At 42.3% G+C, this 19253-nt stretch overlaps 1 protein-coding gene across 1 annotated transcript in view; it reads right to left on the bottom strand.

Annotated features, from left to right (window-relative positions):
• Window positions 1-19253, bottom strand: part of HDGFL3 (HDGF like 3) — a 38119-nt gene that overhangs the window by 7228 nt on the left and 11638 nt on the right. Inside the window, exons 2-5 of the mRNA XM_005521546.3 lie at window positions 8241-8317; window positions 4893-5031; window positions 3439-3597; window positions 1735-1881 (exon numbers count right to left, since the gene is read on the bottom strand). Of these exons, the coding sequence (XP_005521603.1) occupies window positions 1735-1881; window positions 3439-3597; window positions 4893-5031; window positions 8241-8317 (522 nt within the window). The remainder of the gene's footprint in view (window positions 1-1734; window positions 1882-3438; window positions 3598-4892; window positions 5032-8240; window positions 8318-19253) is intronic.

Genomic DNA, 19253 nt, shown 5'->3' with positions numbered 1-19253 from the left:
TTCCATAATGTTAAAAGCATCCAAGACCTAGTAACAGAGTGGTTGCTCTGGTATGAGTTCAAGGCTGAGTGCTGGGGCTGCAGAACTCAGAGCAGAGCCATCTCCCCACATGGGTACGGCAGTATCGATTGTGAGTATTTCTTCAAGTTGGTGCTGGCAGGAAGCATAAGATTGTTGACAGTATTTCAGTGTTTCAGTATTTCAATATTTCAGCACAGAGGCTAAAATACCTGTAATCCTAAAAATGCTGAGAAGCATCACAATGTTGTAGCATACTGGATTCCACCTCCCAAGCATGTCACACCCAGAAGAAAGAGCCATATGAATGTTAACAGCCACAAAGCCAACATCCTGTGTGACATTTTAGCCACTTAGTCTGTGACTGACTTAACTCAGTAAGCATTTTGTCCTTACATGGAAAATGTGTCTGAAGTTCACAGACATATCCCCTGTCACTGCTACAAACACAGGAAACACAGCAGGCCCTGCTGAATCTCTTGTTACCTCAGATGCATCTCACAAACAGTTTTCCCACTCAAATACCTATCTGAAGACATGGAAGTGTCACAGAGCTCACTAGGCAGAACATGGGCCACACTCATCAGCTTCTGACACCCTGTGGGTGACAGGCTGGGAGGGCACAGCTGGGCAGTGTCTCCTTGCATGTCTCTGCCTCAAGCCAGCAGCTTGTTCAGAGTGAATAGGAGACACTCAGGGCACATTTCCTCGTGACCCCATGAGCTACCTATCAAAGTCTTTATAAAGCAGAGAGATATGGGGGAAGGAAGCTCTGGGAGGAATCTTTTAGCAGGAGGCAGCAGCAGCTCCCCAGAGGTTGTGTTTTGTGAGCAAGGGCTGTGGCTGAGCACGCAGCTGGGTGCTAGGGCACCTCAGCAGTGTCAGATGATAGCCTGTGCTGGCTGGCTGCCTCTCACACCTGGGGATTCGTGTCACTCAGCTCCTGCTACAGCCCAGCCCGGCTGCTGCCCACGTGGCAGAGCCCTGGCATGGGAACTGCACAAGGACTGGATCTGAGTTGGAGCTGTAAGTGCTGGAGCAGAGGCTTCTGCTGCTCCAAAGGCTCAGAAACAGCAGAGGTTGTTAAAGGTGGCTGAGTAACCAGTTGCCATGCTAATCCCCCTGCTCAGCAGCCTTCTTGTCTTGTTGTAGTCACAACAAAGAAATATTGATATGAACACACAATTGACACAAACACACAAGGAGATTGTATGAAGCTGCTCTGGATATACATTCTGTATATCCTGTCCTTGTAAGGTCACAGCCCAGGGCAGCATCTGCTCTGGGAGCTGCAGTGTGCAGAGTCTGTAATGTGCACATGAACCCCCATGAACTCTGAAGAGGACACTGGGACCTCACAAATTAAACAAGTGTGAGAGGGTAAGTAGGCTCCCCCTGTTAGTGAGCCAACATGCATTATGCAAACGGTCTGATTCTGCTCTCACATCAATTTTGCATCATTCCAGCTCATGGTTTTCAGTAGCTCCTCTCAGCTGACATCTATGCAAGTGTCAGAACAAAAATAATGCTCTTTTTCAGTCATTTCTCTAGAGCAAAATTTGTACTACTGCAGGCACCAAGTCCATGTTTTTGTTCTAGACACATTCTGAGCACTGAAATGTAAGCCAAGAAGGTGGCATGTGGTACACACAGGTCATCCCTGGCTCCAAAGACCCCCGGGAGCAAAGTGTATGGGAAGTGAATTACAGGAATTACCCCTTCACTGGTTTTCTGCAAATCTGAAGAAGTGTTCCTTGTGTCATTGCCTGCGTCCCCAGCATCAGAGCTGCTCTTATTTTCTTCCTCTTTGCAGTCCTTATCATCTTCATCTCCAGGAGATTTCCGTGACTGCTTGGAGGATTTCTGAAATGATCAACAAGAAAGTTAAAATTAAAACCTAAGCTTTAGCCATAGAAAGGCACTTCTGAAATGTATGTGGAATGTTGTCTGATCATGCATTTCCCTGTTCAAGGTGAATACTGGGGAGGATACATAGGGTGAAAAGCATTTTTCAGGTGAAGTAGCTGGAGTTACTGCCACAAGTGAAGGAAATTTCTGTGAGATTCTGTGTTCAGCACAGGTTGGCAGCTCAATTGACTGAAAGACAGACACAGTAATAGGAGCTGGGTATTAGTGTTGGGTCACCTGTAGGTTTTGTTAGTTAATGAAACAGATGGTGCCAGCCTGACAAAAGTTTTGATTAAACACAGAGATGTAAAATGAGAATAACATTAGCAGAGCTGCTTTCCATACTTTTTTTAGTGCTGTCAGCTTTAATATATTAACATTAGAGCCATGTGGAACTGATACATCTTTTCTGTTCCCTTTATGTTATGCAATTCTACAGTACAAAAGGATAAATTATGGCATTAAGCCACCATTTTCATAATCCTCTGTTTGCCCAGAGTCTTCTGGAAAGAAGATGGTAGACCAGACTTGAATTTCTAATGTAAAACACACAAAAGGGGTGAAAATACATTTTGTTCGGTGGATCAACCACAAAAAATTCACACTCTCCCACAAACTGTGCCTGGATCAGATTGTTTGCTTGCTTCTTCTCATTTCAATTAGTTTTCACTTTCAGAGAAGGGAATAACATGAATGTGAATAAATTGACTCTGCCACACTTTCCACAAATTTTCAGGCAAAGTGCCACTCTGGAGGCACACACAGAACCAGAGGAGGTGACTATAATGCTGCTCCCCTTCACCCAGGTGACAAGTGAGAAGTTTATCTGAACCCAAAGGTGGCACTTCTCAGGGGATTATGTCTACTAGCCACTGTGAGACAGACACATTACTCTTAGCTTGTGATCTACACTGTTACTTAAGACATTAAAGGGCTGGTAGGTACTACAGTGCAGATCTTATGTATACAAATTGAACATCCTACTCCCTGCTTAATGAATTAGTTCTTCCTCCTTCCCATTCTTTATTCTGGACTGAAGTATTTTACTCTCAGCTACAAGAGGAGCAGCTGAACATATCTGACCATACCAGATCTTTTTGGGAGATGGGAGAGGGAAGCTTCAGTTCTCCAGGACAGGAAACAAACCTGAACTCATGACTCTCAGGAGGCCCACTCTCAAGACTTTTTTCCTTTTTCTTGGGGAGAGATCTATCTGAGATGATCAAACCTATCAATCCATCTTTGCATGGGTTTTCTTTCCAGCCTTTCTGATCTCCTTCCCATAGTTTCACCTTCTTCTCAGTGTGTGGGCACTAGAACAGGGCAGAGTATTTCAACTGGGGTCTCACCAAGGCTGTCTACCAAGAAAGAGACTCCCCTCTGCCTATTTCAGCACCACTGTTGCGGTTTCAGAATCAAAATGCCAAAGGAGGAAGAACAAATTTCCATGAGGTGAAGAGTATTCCAATTATAAATGCCCATGGGTAACAACAGGAAAAGTCAGAAGACAACCTTTGAAGTGTAGGATTTTTTCCGTTTTGAGCCGGCTTTTTCATTCTTTCTTTTTCCTTTTCCATCCTCTTCTACCCGATCACCTTCCTCCTCACTGCTGGCATCTGCTGTATTTCCTCCTTCTCCTTCAGTTTCTGATGAGCTCTGCTGCTGAATCGCCTTTAAAATAACAACAACAATAATAACATAAACAATAAAAATATCAGTAATACCTAACAGTTGATTTTTGTTCTGCACTGAAGATAGAAATAGTCAAAATGGACATCTTACACTTTAATTGCTATAGTTAGGAAGAGCTCAGGTTATTTTTGCAATTATCAGGAAAACGGGCTGCAAAGCCAATTTTCTCAGTCACCACCTGAACTCAGTTATCAGATGCAGAGTCTGGGATAGCATGTTCTGAAGGGTTTACACAGAAACAGAAGATCTGATAACAAAAATGTGTTTGCTGGAGGAGAACTAAAGGCTGCTCAGTGGAGAGACCTGGCATGTTCTGCTTTGGGAAAAACTACAGAAACTTTTAGACTTTGGCTGCAATAGGAGAGACTTTTTTGTGCAAGAAGATGGCTGTTACACTCCCCTCAAAGGGCAAGATCTCTGTGTTTTGGGAAAGCAAACCCTGACCAGCAGGCTGAGCACTCTTTGACAGCCCATCTCCCACAAACTATTCACTGGATTTTTTTAAAATCCCCAAGTGTATGCAAAACATGTGTTAGGCTGAAAATATGAAACAGGAACTGAGAAAGGCAGCAGCTTTTCTGCAGGTGGTCTGTATCTCTGGCTTGTAGGGTTTTGAGATAATAATGTAATAGGTGTTTGCCTTCTTTTGGAGGTGATTCCTGCCTTCAAAGGACCACATTTTTTTAATGAGAAAAGTTCTTTGTTTTATACAGCCCACCAACTACTCCTCTCCCCCTCCAGCTTCACTGACTTTCTGCTCTGGACACCCAACAGGGAGAGCTGTTGTACAGCAGCAGCTGTCTCCTAACAGCAGCTTAACCCTCCACCTCCTCACTCCTCTTAGCTTTGACACTCTGTGTTATACATTACCAATGTAAAAATCAAAAGGGCAGTGACCTTAAGATCTGTGTAAAATACACAGGGCCTGATATAAAAATAAACAACAGAAAGAAGAAGTCAGAAATTATTCATGTTTGTACAGGAGTAAATAAAACCATCCATTTTTAATTTAACTAAATGTGTTGCAGAATTTTCCACTTCACCACCCCAGAATATCATTGAAAGCAAAAGGCTCTGCAGTATGACTGAAGTTCCATTTGTCACAGAGTGTGAGACCACAGTTGTCTTTACATTACACAATTACCAGAGCTGTGAGACTTTCTTCCTCCATCAAAACCAAAACCTTACACATCACTCTTAAAATGCTCACTTTGACAAGCAGTAAAAGAAGAAAACAAGAAAGATAAGGAGGAATAGGTGTGAAACTCATTTACCTGATATCCAGTAAACTTTACTCCAGGGTTGTTTTCTATTTCCCACAGGCCTTCATTAAATCCTTTTCGCTTGTTCGATTTCCCAAACTTATCTTTATATTCTTTATATGGGAAAAGGTCTTTGGGCCCCAGGAACGCACTGCATTTTAACAGAGGTAACATTCAAAAAAGGACTTATCACTCTCCTCTTCAAAAAAATCAAAACATGAACAGTGCAAATGTTTTCCCTATTTTTCTGCTCATTCCATCATTTATTTTCTAGTTTTATTTATTTATTTATTTGTCACACTGCCTTTCAGTTACTGCTGTGAGTCTGGTTTAATGGATTAGCTCACCATCCCAATGTTTGATGTAGTAAAATCATGCTGAGTATCTCTAGAAACAACTGAAACATCTTTATTTTATTAACTCCTGCTGGGAACTGACACTTGAACAGTTTATGAAAGTTTATGAAAGAGTTTATGATGTCATTGCTTGCCATAGTAAGGGACCAAACTTCCAATCCTAGTATTTTAAATCCAGAAAGGCCTCAAAAGTGCCCCATGAACAGTTAAGCATGTAAGGTAGTGCCTAGGACCCATGAGCCAAAATTTATCCCTTGTACTCTGGGATAAAAAAAGCAGTGGCATTTATCATTATCTATACTGCCAGTAAGCCTGGGAGCTGCTTTCTTGAAATTAGTCCCCCGCATACTAAATTCTGTACAAACACAATAAAAATGCTCTTTCCCAAAACTCTTATAATTTCATATAAGAACAAAAACAATGGATGAATATAGGCAGATGAGTAATACAAGGAAACAATGAGACACACAGGGTGCTTGTGGCCAAATAGTTTTTTAGACAGCACAGCAAAGGACAGATTTTGTGCTTTGCTGCTGCCTAAGTCAGCTATGCACTGGGCCAACTAATTTCAGGAACAAGCACCACAATGCAGGGAAAAATAATTATAAAAAAAAGAAGAGTAATGTTTTGTCTTGCTTTTTCTACACACATTACAGTAAAACACTAACTTCTTCTTAGCTCTTAAACTGAAGAAAGTATAACTTTCTTTTTGCTGGGTGCCTACATCTACTGTATTCTGCATCATGATGTTGAAATTGTAATCGCAAGTTAAATTAAAACAATGAAGGCAAAAGGACCCCTTCATTCCCACAAGTAAAGATTCTGTGTCATCAATGACCAGAGCTGAGCAAGTCCCAGTATCCTTCACCATAATCACTGTCCTACTTTCCTGATGATCCTCACAACTCATGTTAACGCTCTGGACTCCATTACTGTGGGATTGTGGAGCTCCACCATGTCCAACACATTTATTGTTTTAACTTCACCATGATGTTGGGAATCTGCCCTTTTTGCAGATGGGCTTCTGAAGCACAAAGATTTGTCCAAGGTCAAACTCAAACTGATAGCAGAGAGGAAAAATCAGCTCTATTCAGTCTCAGTCTAATACCTTAATCACAGAATCATATTTCTTCTTTTCTGCAATCATTATTTCAGATTAATGCCTGATTTATGCCCAGCATTTATGGATGTGCAAAGTTCCATTCACTTAAATCATCCCACTGGCCAAGCAGCTTGCCAATGCAGAGCCAGCTGGTCGCTAAAAATGCATCAGATGACAAGTCCCTGAGGAAAGAGCTTCCTTCTAACTCCACGTGAGAAAGCATGGGATCCACACTCAGTTGGATATTAAGAAATACCTTAATTATATAATTTCAAAGCCAAGAATGCATTTCTACCTGAAAACCAAACAGCGATTTCCAAACTACGTCATATTAATATGAAATGCTACACTAAAAAATTATGTTATCTACACTTTTGCTAATACCAGGAGATGTCTCCTTGTTGTCAAAAATATAAACAAACAGTTCTAACACAAAAGGAAAACTGGGTGAAACTTGGTATGAGTTACCTTAGCTCAACAGTAATGTATGGAAATGTTTCTACAGCCTTTTGTGTAAAGTAAAAACTGAAAAACTGTCTACATCTTTGCTTGAGATGCATTCATTGCCACTGGGAGAGTATAAGTATCTACTGCTCTGCTATAAAACTAAGGAGCTGCAATCTACAGTTCATTTTTAACAGTTTGGCTTTTCATTTACAAGGTAGGAACTACAAAATGTTTTCCTGTTTCAGATGCTACAGTAAGATCATGAGCTCACAAAATCCAAAAGAGATTATCAGTTTGGGATTCACTCATTTTGGAATAAAAGTGGTCAGTTTTTTTCTTAAATTTTTCTCAAAAATGATGTTTCCATTCAAAAAATAATTGTATTTTGGTTTCTGATTTGAAAGCATCAGAAGTTTATTTGAACTTTATCCTTCTCAGATTATTTTGTGACAGTACTAGTAGACCACAATATATCAAAATACCAGGTTGTTTCATTCTAGCAATGGGAAGAACTATTTTAACTAAAGAAATGCTATTATGAGTTCTATAAACCAGAAACTGCCTTTAAAGATTTTTTTTTTTTTAATAAAATGTGATGTATGAGCTATGGAGCTTATTGTGTTCTGGAATAATATTAAAATTCAAAAATAAACAATAAATTTTTAATAAAGCTTCAAGCCTCTAACACTGAGTTTAAAATATCATCAGAATTTCATTTTTTCCAGTTTTAAATGAATTCTAGAAAACAGGTTACCTGAAAATGGGGAAGGAAAATTTTTAAAATTAAAATATTTCATGTAAAATGGAATGTGACTCAGACATATTTCAAACTAGAGACATGTACATTATAATCTTGAAGCTCTGTACTTGGTAGCAATAATGATGAGACCTAACTTACCTCTTGTGCTATGATTCCTTTCTTTCCCTATCAGCTCAGCCAGCTCAGTTCTTCTATCACATCTGTGAGCTCCATCCAACAATATCCCCAGCACAAATCTCCTGGGAATGCACATATTTTAAAGCTCTGTGAGGACTGCCTGAGACTCTGGGATCTGCTTCCTTTCATATCACAGACTACCAAGTGAGTTCTCACACAGTCCAAAGACAAGAGCCTGATCTCTGCTGTCGTGGATATTCAAGTAAAAAATGTCTGCCCCTGCCTCTGAGTTCAGGGCTTTTTTTTGACCCTTTAATGAATTCATGGCAACACATTTCTTGATAGGAAACACAGGCTTTTATTGTTTACCTCATGGTAGACCATGAAGGCAGCAGCATTCCCAGCTACTTTCAGCTTTCACTCCCATTTGTTAATACAAATGAGTTGGGCTTGCAGGACCTATCTCTAGGCTCCCAATGGCTTCAGTCAGGATTTGTTCCAATAAAATCAGAGGAAATGTTGTCAGCTGCAGTGGAAAAAGACATTTTCAAAGGAACAGGTCACGTTCATTCACTTACGTTTCATGAGTCCCAAAAAAGAAGATGGGGTATTTATTTGCTGGAGGCTTCACGGCTCCTTCGGGAAGTTCATCAATCTGTAAGAAAGAAAGCAGTGGAAAAAAGATTATTCCCAGAAGTGGTGTCCCTCATCCAAGAGTCCCTTCCAAGCCATGGAGGTTCAAGCACAGGTATCCTGCAGCCTTGGGAAGTCCCACTGTGTGCTGGGGTGGGGAAGGGAAGACAGCTGCTGGTTTTTCAGGCAGGCAGGTCATACAAAGTCAGAATATGACTGAAGTACTGAAGACCCAGGAGCACACACAAATGATTTTAATGATTTCATGGGCATTACAATACAGAAAGGCAATAAAATCAAGTCTGCTTAATTTAAGTGTTAACTTCAGATGCTGCCTCACCAAAGGCATTGAAGCCCAGAGGGTAATCCTGCCTGTCTCACACAGCCACCTCAGTAACTTCTGCAACAAACAGATGCTATCTCTGAGGGATAGGGAACAGATGATATCTCTGAGACTCTGCAGCTGGAACACTGGACAATCTCCCAGTGGTGCTTCCTGTGGTGATGGTGGTACAGAGCGTAAAATGTGTAATGCACACCAGGGAGAAGGGCCAGAGACTCTCCTTCCCCTGCAGCACCCTGATAACTGGCTTTGGTTACCACTCCCCTCTCCACCCTCTCTCTTCTTTCACATTTTAATCCTGGCCTCATATTTCTCAGGATACAGCTGTAGAGCAGTGACAGGAGGGGTGCTGAGGGTGTTCTCCTGAGACAGAGCTGGTATTGGAACAAACCCCTCAAGCTGAGCAGTGTCCAGACCCCTTCTCCCAGTGTCTGGGTGAGCATTGTTTGTGACGCAGGAGGTGAGGGCCAGGACTTAATCTTGTCTATGTCTAATTTTGTAGTCCTCTGCAACAGAAATAAGAGAGTCCAGGTGCCTACCCACATAAACCAAAAACACAACAAAGCTTTAAATAAGATCTAAGAGCCTGCCTTCCCAGAAATGGCACTTCTGAGCATATGTGGGTGTGTGAAATTAAGTGTCCAGAGAACTCTCTGGCTAATGAATCTAGATATCTACAGGGCAGCACCAGTGAGCAGGTGAATGGCTTGGTGCCTGGTCTGAGGCAACTCAGCCTCAACGTAAGCATATCAAATCCTGCCAAATGTCACTGCAACTGAGAGCAAAGTGCTGACATAACATTGCTATACAAAATCTGCTCCTCAGCAGAGCACAGGGATGGAACCTGCAGGTTTTTACTCAGGAGGCCAGACCCACATGTGCTTTCCTTTTCTTTTCTTGCTGAAGGACCCCTAACACTGAATTCTTACTGATTAATAACCATCAGATTGTTTTGAAAGGATGTCCTCTTTCACAGTAAAGCATCTGCTTGCTTACGTAGCTTTCAAAGGCGTATGAGCTTTTGTAAGAATTCAAACCCTTTTGGTCTTTCTGCAAGGACACCCCTTGAGGATGGAGAAACGAGAGCCACATGTGGAACTGTAACATCATAGGACTCCTTTCTGTAGAAGAAATGGATGCCTATCTTGTAGGTCTAACCAGAACATTCTCTGAAGCTGCACCAAAATCTAGAGATCTGAGAGGACTTCCAAACCATTCCCTCAGGGTGTGTGTGGTGGGGCTCTGGCACACTGGGTCATGTGTCACCATGCACCCACTGCCCAGCACAGTCTGCAGGAGACAATCCAGGATTGTCACAAGTGTCACATGCCTTGTGGCCACAGCAATTACCTGTTTCTTGTACCTAACGAAGCTAATAATTTGATAAATGAAAGGAGAATCTATTACTGAAATGCACATAGAAGGAAGATGCACACTGGTGAAGGATGAACACGTGCATTCACTTTCAGCTCAGCTGTGTGAAGGGAGAAACTGAAACAACATGACAGGCTTTTTGGTGTCCTCTGTCATCAGGAGTACATAGAGGAAAGGCTGTTGAAAATATTACTTTAGAGCTCTAACATTAACTATTTGTTTTTTTAAAGAAGCGCCCATAGTGTTGCTATTTGCTCAGAATTCATTATTTAAATACAGGTAGTAGACTTATTACAAGAGTGATAAAAAGACTTAAGGTTAGAAACACTGCAAGTCCCTTCCCAAACTGATAGCCAGTCAGGGAGATACTGCTTGTCTGCAAAACATTTTATGCCTCCTTAAAGATGGAGGTATCTACATGGCAGAGGAAAAAAAGACTGTGCTGTAAACTTTAGAATCTTTACCAAGATTTTACCAAGTAAAGGAAGAGGTAACATCAACTGTCTGGATGCCATAGTCATCCTCCTCTTTATTGTGACAAGGAAGATGTCCAGATACCAGACCCCAGAAAAATGTGGACTCCTTTGACTGAGACAAACAGTGTCTGCTGGGACTTGAGTGCAAATCTCATTTGGCCACTTGAAACACGGCGCCAGCTCTGGGCTGCATTACAGAGCAGCACAGCCCAGTTACTGCCTCAGCCCTCTCAGAATCTCTCATGAAATGAAGTAAACAGCTGCAAATGATCAGCAAAGGAGGGGAATGAAGACATGCTTACTAGGGAATGCTGATCAGAAGGGATTGGGGATCTTACATCACACAATGTGCTATGCTCTAAAGCAGTGAGGATCTCTAAGCAGTATCCCAAGTGGAGTTAAGCCTTCTGTCTCATTCCCAGCACTTTATACTGTTAGCTAAGGAGCAGCACCAAATCAACAAAGGACAGAACATACATCTGTCACACAGCTCACCTGCTCCCCATTTTGTGGCGTATTTCTTTATTCATCCAAGTATCCCTTCTGACTATGTATCATCACAGGAAACCATAAAAAAGCTTTTCATAGCTTTTGGGAGTTGGCATACACATATAAACACATGCAGTATAAATCTGCACCAAACAGCTAAAGGAGAGACTGTTAATACTCCCACTCTAACATTTCACTCTGCAGCTGAGGTCAAGACTTTTCCTGACTTCACTGACATTGCTGTGAGCTCCCCAGCTCTGGGGCTTATGTTGCTAGTATTGTAACAAGGTTGGATATAAAGTGACAGTGTTATCTTAGGGCCATTGAACTCTGTGGCAAAAACTCCAGGGAATTTAGTGAAGGATGAGACCCTCTCTGCCATTAGGAAAGATCTCTTCCCGTTTTACCTCTTTCACACAAATCCCTGCATTAGAGACTGTGAGAGGAGAGCTTTGCTCAGTCTCCCTATTCCCAGTAAAGCCACCTTAGCCCTCTGTGAATGTGGAGTCCCTACGTGCTTATTTAGCTGTAGAACAACTCCGGCACTCCATGACAATTGCTGCTGTTTTGTTGTAGCAGAAAGCAAGCAGTATGAGCAACCATACTGCAATCTCCTGCTGCTGCACTCAAGTCACAATTTATTCCCATTCTACAGGATGTTTTGGTTAAATATGCTGCAGATTTGGATCCGATATTTTCCCCCATATCAGCAAGATCAAAGACAGAAAGAGAGAGGGAGGGAGGGAGAGGAAGAGAATGAGCGCATGAGCACAAGAGCAAAAAAAGCATCGCTGCCTTGAACCAGGAACAAAAGAGGGAAGAGCACCCATACTAGAACACCGTGTTGTAGTCACAGAAACCTCACTAATGACTAAAGCATCTGTCTATCAGAGAGCCAGACTGCGACTGTGTTTTGCTCCTGGAAGGAAACAAACAGATTCTCAAGTACCCGCTATAACCTGCAATCAAACAGGAGCTCCTTCCCTGCCTGAACCAGAGCGGGCTGGAGCTTGCTGCCACAGAAATCAGTGTGAGCAGCACACGGCGTGCAAATCTGATATATGCATCAGCAACACCACGGGCAGCCGCTTCAATTATGGCTAAAATTAAAGCAGGTGGTTTCAGATTTCCAGTTTTATCCCCTTAGCTCCCGTTGCTGTCATCTGCTTAATGAATAACAATTGCTTTCTTTTTGCACGACCTCAGCAGAGCTGCACTGCCCAGCATTTGTTTGCCAACCGAGCAGCAGAGCTTTAAAGATGGAACTGCGAGGTTTTTTCCAGTAAACAAATGCCAGGCTTCTAGGGTCAAGAACACTGAAGAGAAAATTCACCTCGGTCCTCTCCAGCCAGAACGGGGCTTTATCAAGCCGTGTTGCTAGTGACTACCAACGTGGAGGCAAGAAACGTGTCAGGATCTTTACGCTGTAGTTCACCGCTTAGGATGTGTGTGCAGCCCAAGTGCTCTGCTCTCGGCGGCGCCGGGCAATCGCTGACTTCTCAGGGAGTATTTCCCACCGGCTGTCACAGGGTGGGTTTGGCAGTCCTCACACCTCAGTGTTCCCTTCCCGGCTGCCATGAGAGGTTGGGGACCCTGGGGAGCTGCTGGGTGGGCTGGGCTGGCTCTGCAGAGCCGGAGCCCAGCGAGAAAGGACAGCAGCGGCTCCCGCAAGCACAAATCATCCCCGTGCCTGCCTGCGGGATAACGTGGCATGTTCCTGACAGGCGGAGGAGCTCGCTGGGAGGGCTGGTGCAGAAGCAGAGGAAGCTGCACCCCCTCCCGGGTGTTGTGCTCTGCAGAGCTCTACATTCCCTGCAGAATGGGAACCATATCTCTGCGAGACGCGGAGAGCCCTGCGCGCTTTGTCTCTGCCGTGCTTGCACAGCCGCTCTGGGGGGCTGATGTTACTGCAGAGGACGAGGAAGGGGATGCTCTGCCCAGCAAGGCGGAAGGGCAGCTCAGAGGTATCTCCTTCCAGCTGGAGGGGCAGCAGGTGTCGTGTTTTATGGCATCACAAAACCTCTGTGCTGTCCATAGGCTGCTGTTCAGAAACAGGAATTCCAGGCTCTCGGGGTGGCTTTCGACCAGACCCTGTCCTACTGCGTTGCAACAGAATTTTACACCAAAATTAAAAAGGTGTTATGCAAAAGTACCCATCAGGTCCCTATTTACAGCATAGAAAACTTTACATCAGCATCTGGGGGATGCTTATTTGGGCATCAAAACCACAAGAACAAGTCCTTTTATTTTGCAAAAAGAGGGAATTAAGACTGCAGAGCAGTAATCACTGATTGTTTTGACATAGTGTGAGTGCCTGTGATTGGCAAAAGCACACAGAACCATTGCTGAGATCCGTATCTCCCACTGAAATCCCTGGAGTCGCAGCACAGCAGTCGAGCAGAGGCCTGTGGTATTTGCTGAAAAGTGGTTCAAGTTGCTTATTATTGCCCAACACATGTGAGCAGCTTGATCTTTTGCAGTTAGCTTATTAGCAGAACTCTAGATGGATAAAAGCAATACTCTTCAAAATCCATTATTAAAATAGGATATTTTGCTTTACTACAACATTTTTATTCCAATGGATTTATTATGCTTTTTAATAGCTAATGCGACTGGGAGTCAGCAGTATAGCAGTATCTTTTCTAAACCATTATTTAAAATACTGTTCTATAAGATGTAAAATATTAATTTTTTTTTTTCCCAGAGGATCCTAAAATGAAAAAAAAATAAATTAAAAAATCCAACCTGCTTCAAGCTAAAAACGGTGACTCAAATTCCATAGTGCTTAATTTGAAGAGCAATCCAACTAAAGCTGATTGGAGACTGCTGACTTCTTCTCTCATGTATCAGGACTGATATTTGAAGCAGAGCACTACTCCCCAGTGTACATCACATACCTGAACTCGTAGTGGGGAATGCTGGCATATGCACTTTTTCACCCATTAAAAAAGATAACCCTGTGAAGGGTGAGACTAGAAGCAGAATCCAACTTAATAAGGTGGAATTGCACAGCTACAAAAGTAAAAATTAAAAAAGTCTCTGGGCACAGAAGAGTGCCACCAGCAAAAACAAAAAGCAAAACAAGATTAAAACCAGCAGAGCATACTTTTGAGCACTGCTGAAAATGGCTGAAGGGTATCCTGCAGACAGCCAGAAATGACAATATAAAGACATCAATCCTCCTTTTTTTTCTGTGCATGCTCAAGACCTCAACGAGATAGAAGACAATGAAGGGTTAGTTGGAGTCCAAATAATGCTGGCAGCAATGTCTCACTAGGAAAGATCAGCAGTCTTGTAGCTGAGTTCAGCCCCTTTACATCCCTAATTAGCAGCATATTTTTAAGACAGAAAGTTGAAATACACTTTCTGCAGAGCTGCTTTAATCTCCAGAATGAAAATGGGGCCAGAGCTTAGTTCTGCGTGACTGGTATCTATATGCATGACTTTGTAGATAACTGATCTATTCATGTGATTCAAGTCCTCTCTGCACTTTGGGGCTGGTGGACAGAAGACTGTCAGGGGAGACTAAGGAGATACAAAGACAAGTCCTCTTTCTGCCACTGGCCCCTGGGATGACCTTGGCCACACAAATCACTGCCTCTCCTCTGGTCTCACTTTTATGAATGGAGACTATGGGATTCTTCTCCTTATAAAGCACTTGAGGGCCACTGCTAAAATGAGAGGAATTAGTAATAACACATACTTCCAGCTCTGTCAGTGTTGCATTTCATGCTACCAAACTGTAATCCTCCCAGTGTACACCCCAAAGTCGGGCTGCTGCAGAAATGCTCTGTTTTCTCCAAGTGAAGTGTTTCCCTGCTACTGTGAATGAAGCAATGGTGCTACCACTAGGATTCTTTTTTCCCCCCAGTATCTTCCCTAAGGAAAGAAAAGGATGTGATCACACTGTTTTCAGTCTGACTCTTATCTGCAATAACTCAGGGACACATCAGACAATTTTGCCAAAGCAGACAAAAGGAGAAAGGCCAGAGAGATATTAAGTTTCTCCCATGTTTTGTGATAAATAGGCTGTCCAACAGAAGATAGGCAGACAAGTAGTCCATATGCTGAGAGACAGCTTGCAACACAGGCTGAATCAAAACATCAGACACTGGGAAATCCACACAAAAGCAAGCCAGAGAAAAGTAAACTTCTTAAGTTTCATGGCTCACAAAATTACTTTTTATTTGTGTATGGATGGGGAGAGATTGTTTATTTTAAACAAATATTGCCGGCTCTGAGGTATTTAACATTTACTTTCCTTCCCTTTAAGCACAGTGAAGGCTTGGTTCTCCTTCATCTGAATTATTCCTCAGATATCAAAATACTGTTTGCAATGTACATCCACCAAAGCAAATCAGAGTGAGCCCACCAGCACCTAATGAAAGCAGTTTCTGATGACAAAATTTGTTATCCTACTTTACCATCTTACCACAAATATTTTTGTCTTGAAATATACAAGTGTGCAAGAAATGCACATATAAAAATGTGTTTAGAAGACATACAGCAGATAAAAATTAATTAACCAGTTAAAACATCAATAAGTGAGAAATTTCAGGGACTGGACATTCACAAACACTGTATTTCTGTCCTCCTACTCTCTTCTTAAAAGCCAAGGAGACATGAAAAATCACATCACCTCCTTCTCCAAAATGTTCAGATAAACCCTGTCACCTTCCGTATCTCATCTGCTCAAAGGAGTGCATGGATGGTAAAAGAACTCTTTAGACTGAGGAACATTTTTTTGCTTCTCAATATTTACACTAGAATGCTACTATTTCATTGATTTTGTTTGGTTTTAAGGAAGAATGCTATATTCATGAGGTAGGACTTTTTTGCCAGTTAACTTGATCAAAACACTTTCAATAAGATGCAGCTGGCCTAGAGCGTTGACATTTGGTCAACTACACACAACTGAATTTATACTTGAGGCTCGTTTGTATCGCCCAAAGCTCCATATTCCACTGTCCAAGCTTTTAAAAGAAATGTTGCTAGTCCTTAAACCCCTATCAGCACACTTAAAAGCAAAAGGTAAGCAATTTTCCAAAAGACTGCAGTTCCCTAAACTTGGCTGGCTTAATTTACCATTTATTTTCCTATTTTCTACCCCAAAAAAGTCAGTTGAAAAAATTGGATTTACACAATATTTCCAGGCTGAAGAATACAGAACATCCCTGTGGATGGGGTCCATCTTCCCAAAAAAATATACAGAACCCTAACGACACTATGACTTGTGGCTAAGATTGTTTTGGGTAAGGAAACATGATCAGTGGACAGAGAACACAACCCTCCATTTTGTGACAGGGGGACATACACATACCAAAGAAAGGAACAGTCTCCTTCGCTTTCTGCAGCCCCTGGCTCCTGCTAGGGTGGATTCAAGCTTGAGACTGGAAATTCCACTATTCCACTATTATCTGGGCTTCTGGGTACAGAAAACCCTCCTGCTTGTCTCCTCTGTGACAAGGGATATAACATCAGGGGCCTGAAACACTCCTGGCCACTGAACAAGTGCCTGCATACAGAAAATGCTTCCTGTCACCTGGCAAAAGAACACAAAATACCACACAAAGTATACTGCAACCCTCTGAGGTTCAGGTACAACAGCAGAAATGAGATGAGTGTCCTACCAGTCCTCCAGAGGGAATGGAGACACAGCCGAGCATGTATTTGTCTTCATTACGCTGCTCTCTGTGGACCCAAGAACATAAAGACTCACAGTCTTAATGTGTTCACACCAGGACATCTATTTGCAGGATTTAAGAACCTCCTTCAAACATCAAGTTGTGTTTCCTGGGATGCTGGGCTGACGTACCCTGTTACCCACCCAGCCCTCTGCAGGCACAAACAAGACGCGTTTGTGCGGCCGAGCTGCACGCGCGGCGCCGCAGCCACACAAACGCTTCTGCAGGCACCGGTGTGGTGCAGGTGGATCTGGAGCCTGCTGTGAGTGCACAGCCACGCTCACAGCACCAAACCTCAGCACTCACAGTGCCCAGGGGTCGACAGAGGACTGGGAGAGGCCTCAGCCCGTATTTGGGGCTACGGACGAGCCTCATGGCCGAGCATCACTGGCACGCAGTCAGGTGTTTTGCTGTGATGCAAGTGACACGTAAAAAACAACATGTATGTGAGCTGGGGGCAATGAGAAGCAATGAAATCTAATTGCAAAGGCAATGAAATGGAGTGATTTGCAATAATTTTGCAAAGGCAGGTTTTTCTGTGTAGTCTGCTGTCAAACAGCAAACTTGTACCTGCAGCAGGGCTCAGGGTCTCTGAAAGCCCCTGGTTGCCCTAAACCTAACAACTGTGTGTAAATAATTGTTCCCATTACCCTCCCAGCCTCAGCCACCCTCTATGCCACAAAACAAGCCATTAACCCCCACACTACTTTGGTAAGATGGAACTTTTGCCTGTGTCATCTGGGTTGCTAAAACCATGGATAGAAAAAAGATTCACGGAGTCACAGTGGTCTCTGTGCAGCACTCAGACCCAGCTTTGGTATTTTTGCTGGGTTTGCTTTCAGTCTCTACCCGTATTTCCAGGAGCTGCTGTTAGGGTGTAAAATGCCTTCTTTGCAAAGTCCCCCAGTCTAGATTAAACTCTTAGGAATTTTAATCCTCCTGTCTAAAGAGACTCGGGAACAAGTTTTCCAAGTCAAGTCATACCCATTTTTCTGCTTCCAAAACCTCAGAATGAGAATTTTCATTTAGTTTTGACTCTAAATACTATGTTAGTGAAATTTACCTAGATAGTCCCTAAAATAATAACAATCTTATTTATTAAAATGAACATTTTTCTCAAACCCAGCCCCCCAAACTCAAGCAGCAGCTTTCAGGAATGAAACTATATTAAATCATACAAAGCACTCCATTATGTACTGTAGACCTATGAACTTAAATCCTAATTACTAAACCATGTTAGAAAAATATAACTCAAATGAAATAATGAAAACATGAAAGACAAAAAGATGTATTTTTAGAAACATAAGTGGCATTAATGTCAGAGACAAGATGAATACATCAATATGGTAGTGGCCAGATTTTCTAGGGTGACAGCCCATCATAAGGAATATATTTTACATCAAAACCACTTAATACAAGTTTTTAAGCATATGAATAGTCTTTTAATTCACATGGATTAATCATGAGCTTGAAGTTGCCTATATGTTTATATTTGTGTAGGATGAAGAGTTACTTTTTAATATCCATTGTTTCTATCCAGTATGTTAAGCTGAATAGATGTATGAAGCTGAATGATGTATGATGTCAATATTTTGTGTTACTCTCAAAGAACCTCTCAGAATATGGTGTTGCCATGAACACAAGTTACCTACAAAGCCCAGTAACTCAGCCGCAGTTATGTCACAAAGTTTACTCCAGAACCTGCTTTCCTCCTCTGATTTTCTCTGCCTTTCCATCTCTATACCTTCTGGCCATCACTGCTGCTCATTTCTATCCCAGTCTTGGAGAGGTAACCAGAAGATTAATTTTAAGGATCCAGGCTGTCAAGGAACAAATTACATATGTGGAACTGTACTATTTCTCACATACATTAATATTAAATTTTTAAAACCTATGAATCAGGGATGGCATCCATACTAAGCACGTTTTAAATCAGGTTGCTATTTTGTTTTAAAAAGCAGCTATAAAAAACCAGCGTATTATTCTAACTCATCTTGTGCAAATAAATGGAAAAGGCAATTACAAACAAAGAGGACTTGGTTAGTGATACACACATCTGGAACTAGGAAGGACATTAGGGAACACTGCACATACAGATTTGTACTGGGATCCAGACAGAGTGTTTATATAGACCAAAAGCCTTTCTGTCAGTATTGAAAATTTTAATTCTGTCACTTGCCTTTACCTTCTAATGCAATGGTGATGACACATGATGTGTCCAAACCACGCTCCACAACCACAGTGCTTTAGTTCACACTGCTTTCACCTGTCAAGATCCCCAATTCAGCCTCACATGCAGCATTCAGGATGGCATCATTTTCAATAAATCTGCCTTGGTTCCAACCCAAACACCCCTGCCATTATAGCAGGTCACTGCCTATCTGACATCTGACAAGCAAACTAACACCATCATCTAGCAGCAAATGTTTCAGAAAAAGTATAAGCTTCTCATTAAAAAATTGTTCCCCTTGCTCCCACATATGCTAAAGAAGCTGGCATTTCTTCTGAACATATTGCCACTAAAATCTTTATTATTATGGCCTTCTAGAACGTTAACAGCTAGAGGCTTGATCCAGCAAGCACAGCTGGCCA

This window comes from Pseudopodoces humilis, chromosome 16 (assembly GCF_049639895.1).
Source record: "Pseudopodoces humilis isolate 2021_Gansu_Grassland_sample_001 chromosome 16, ASM4963989v1, whole genome shotgun sequence".
Classification (NCBI taxonomy): domain Eukaryota; kingdom Metazoa; phylum Chordata; class Aves; order Passeriformes; family Paridae; genus Pseudopodoces; species Pseudopodoces humilis.
The sequence above is the reverse complement of the archived record's forward strand: the minus strand, read 5'-3'. Positions and strand labels throughout refer to the sequence as shown.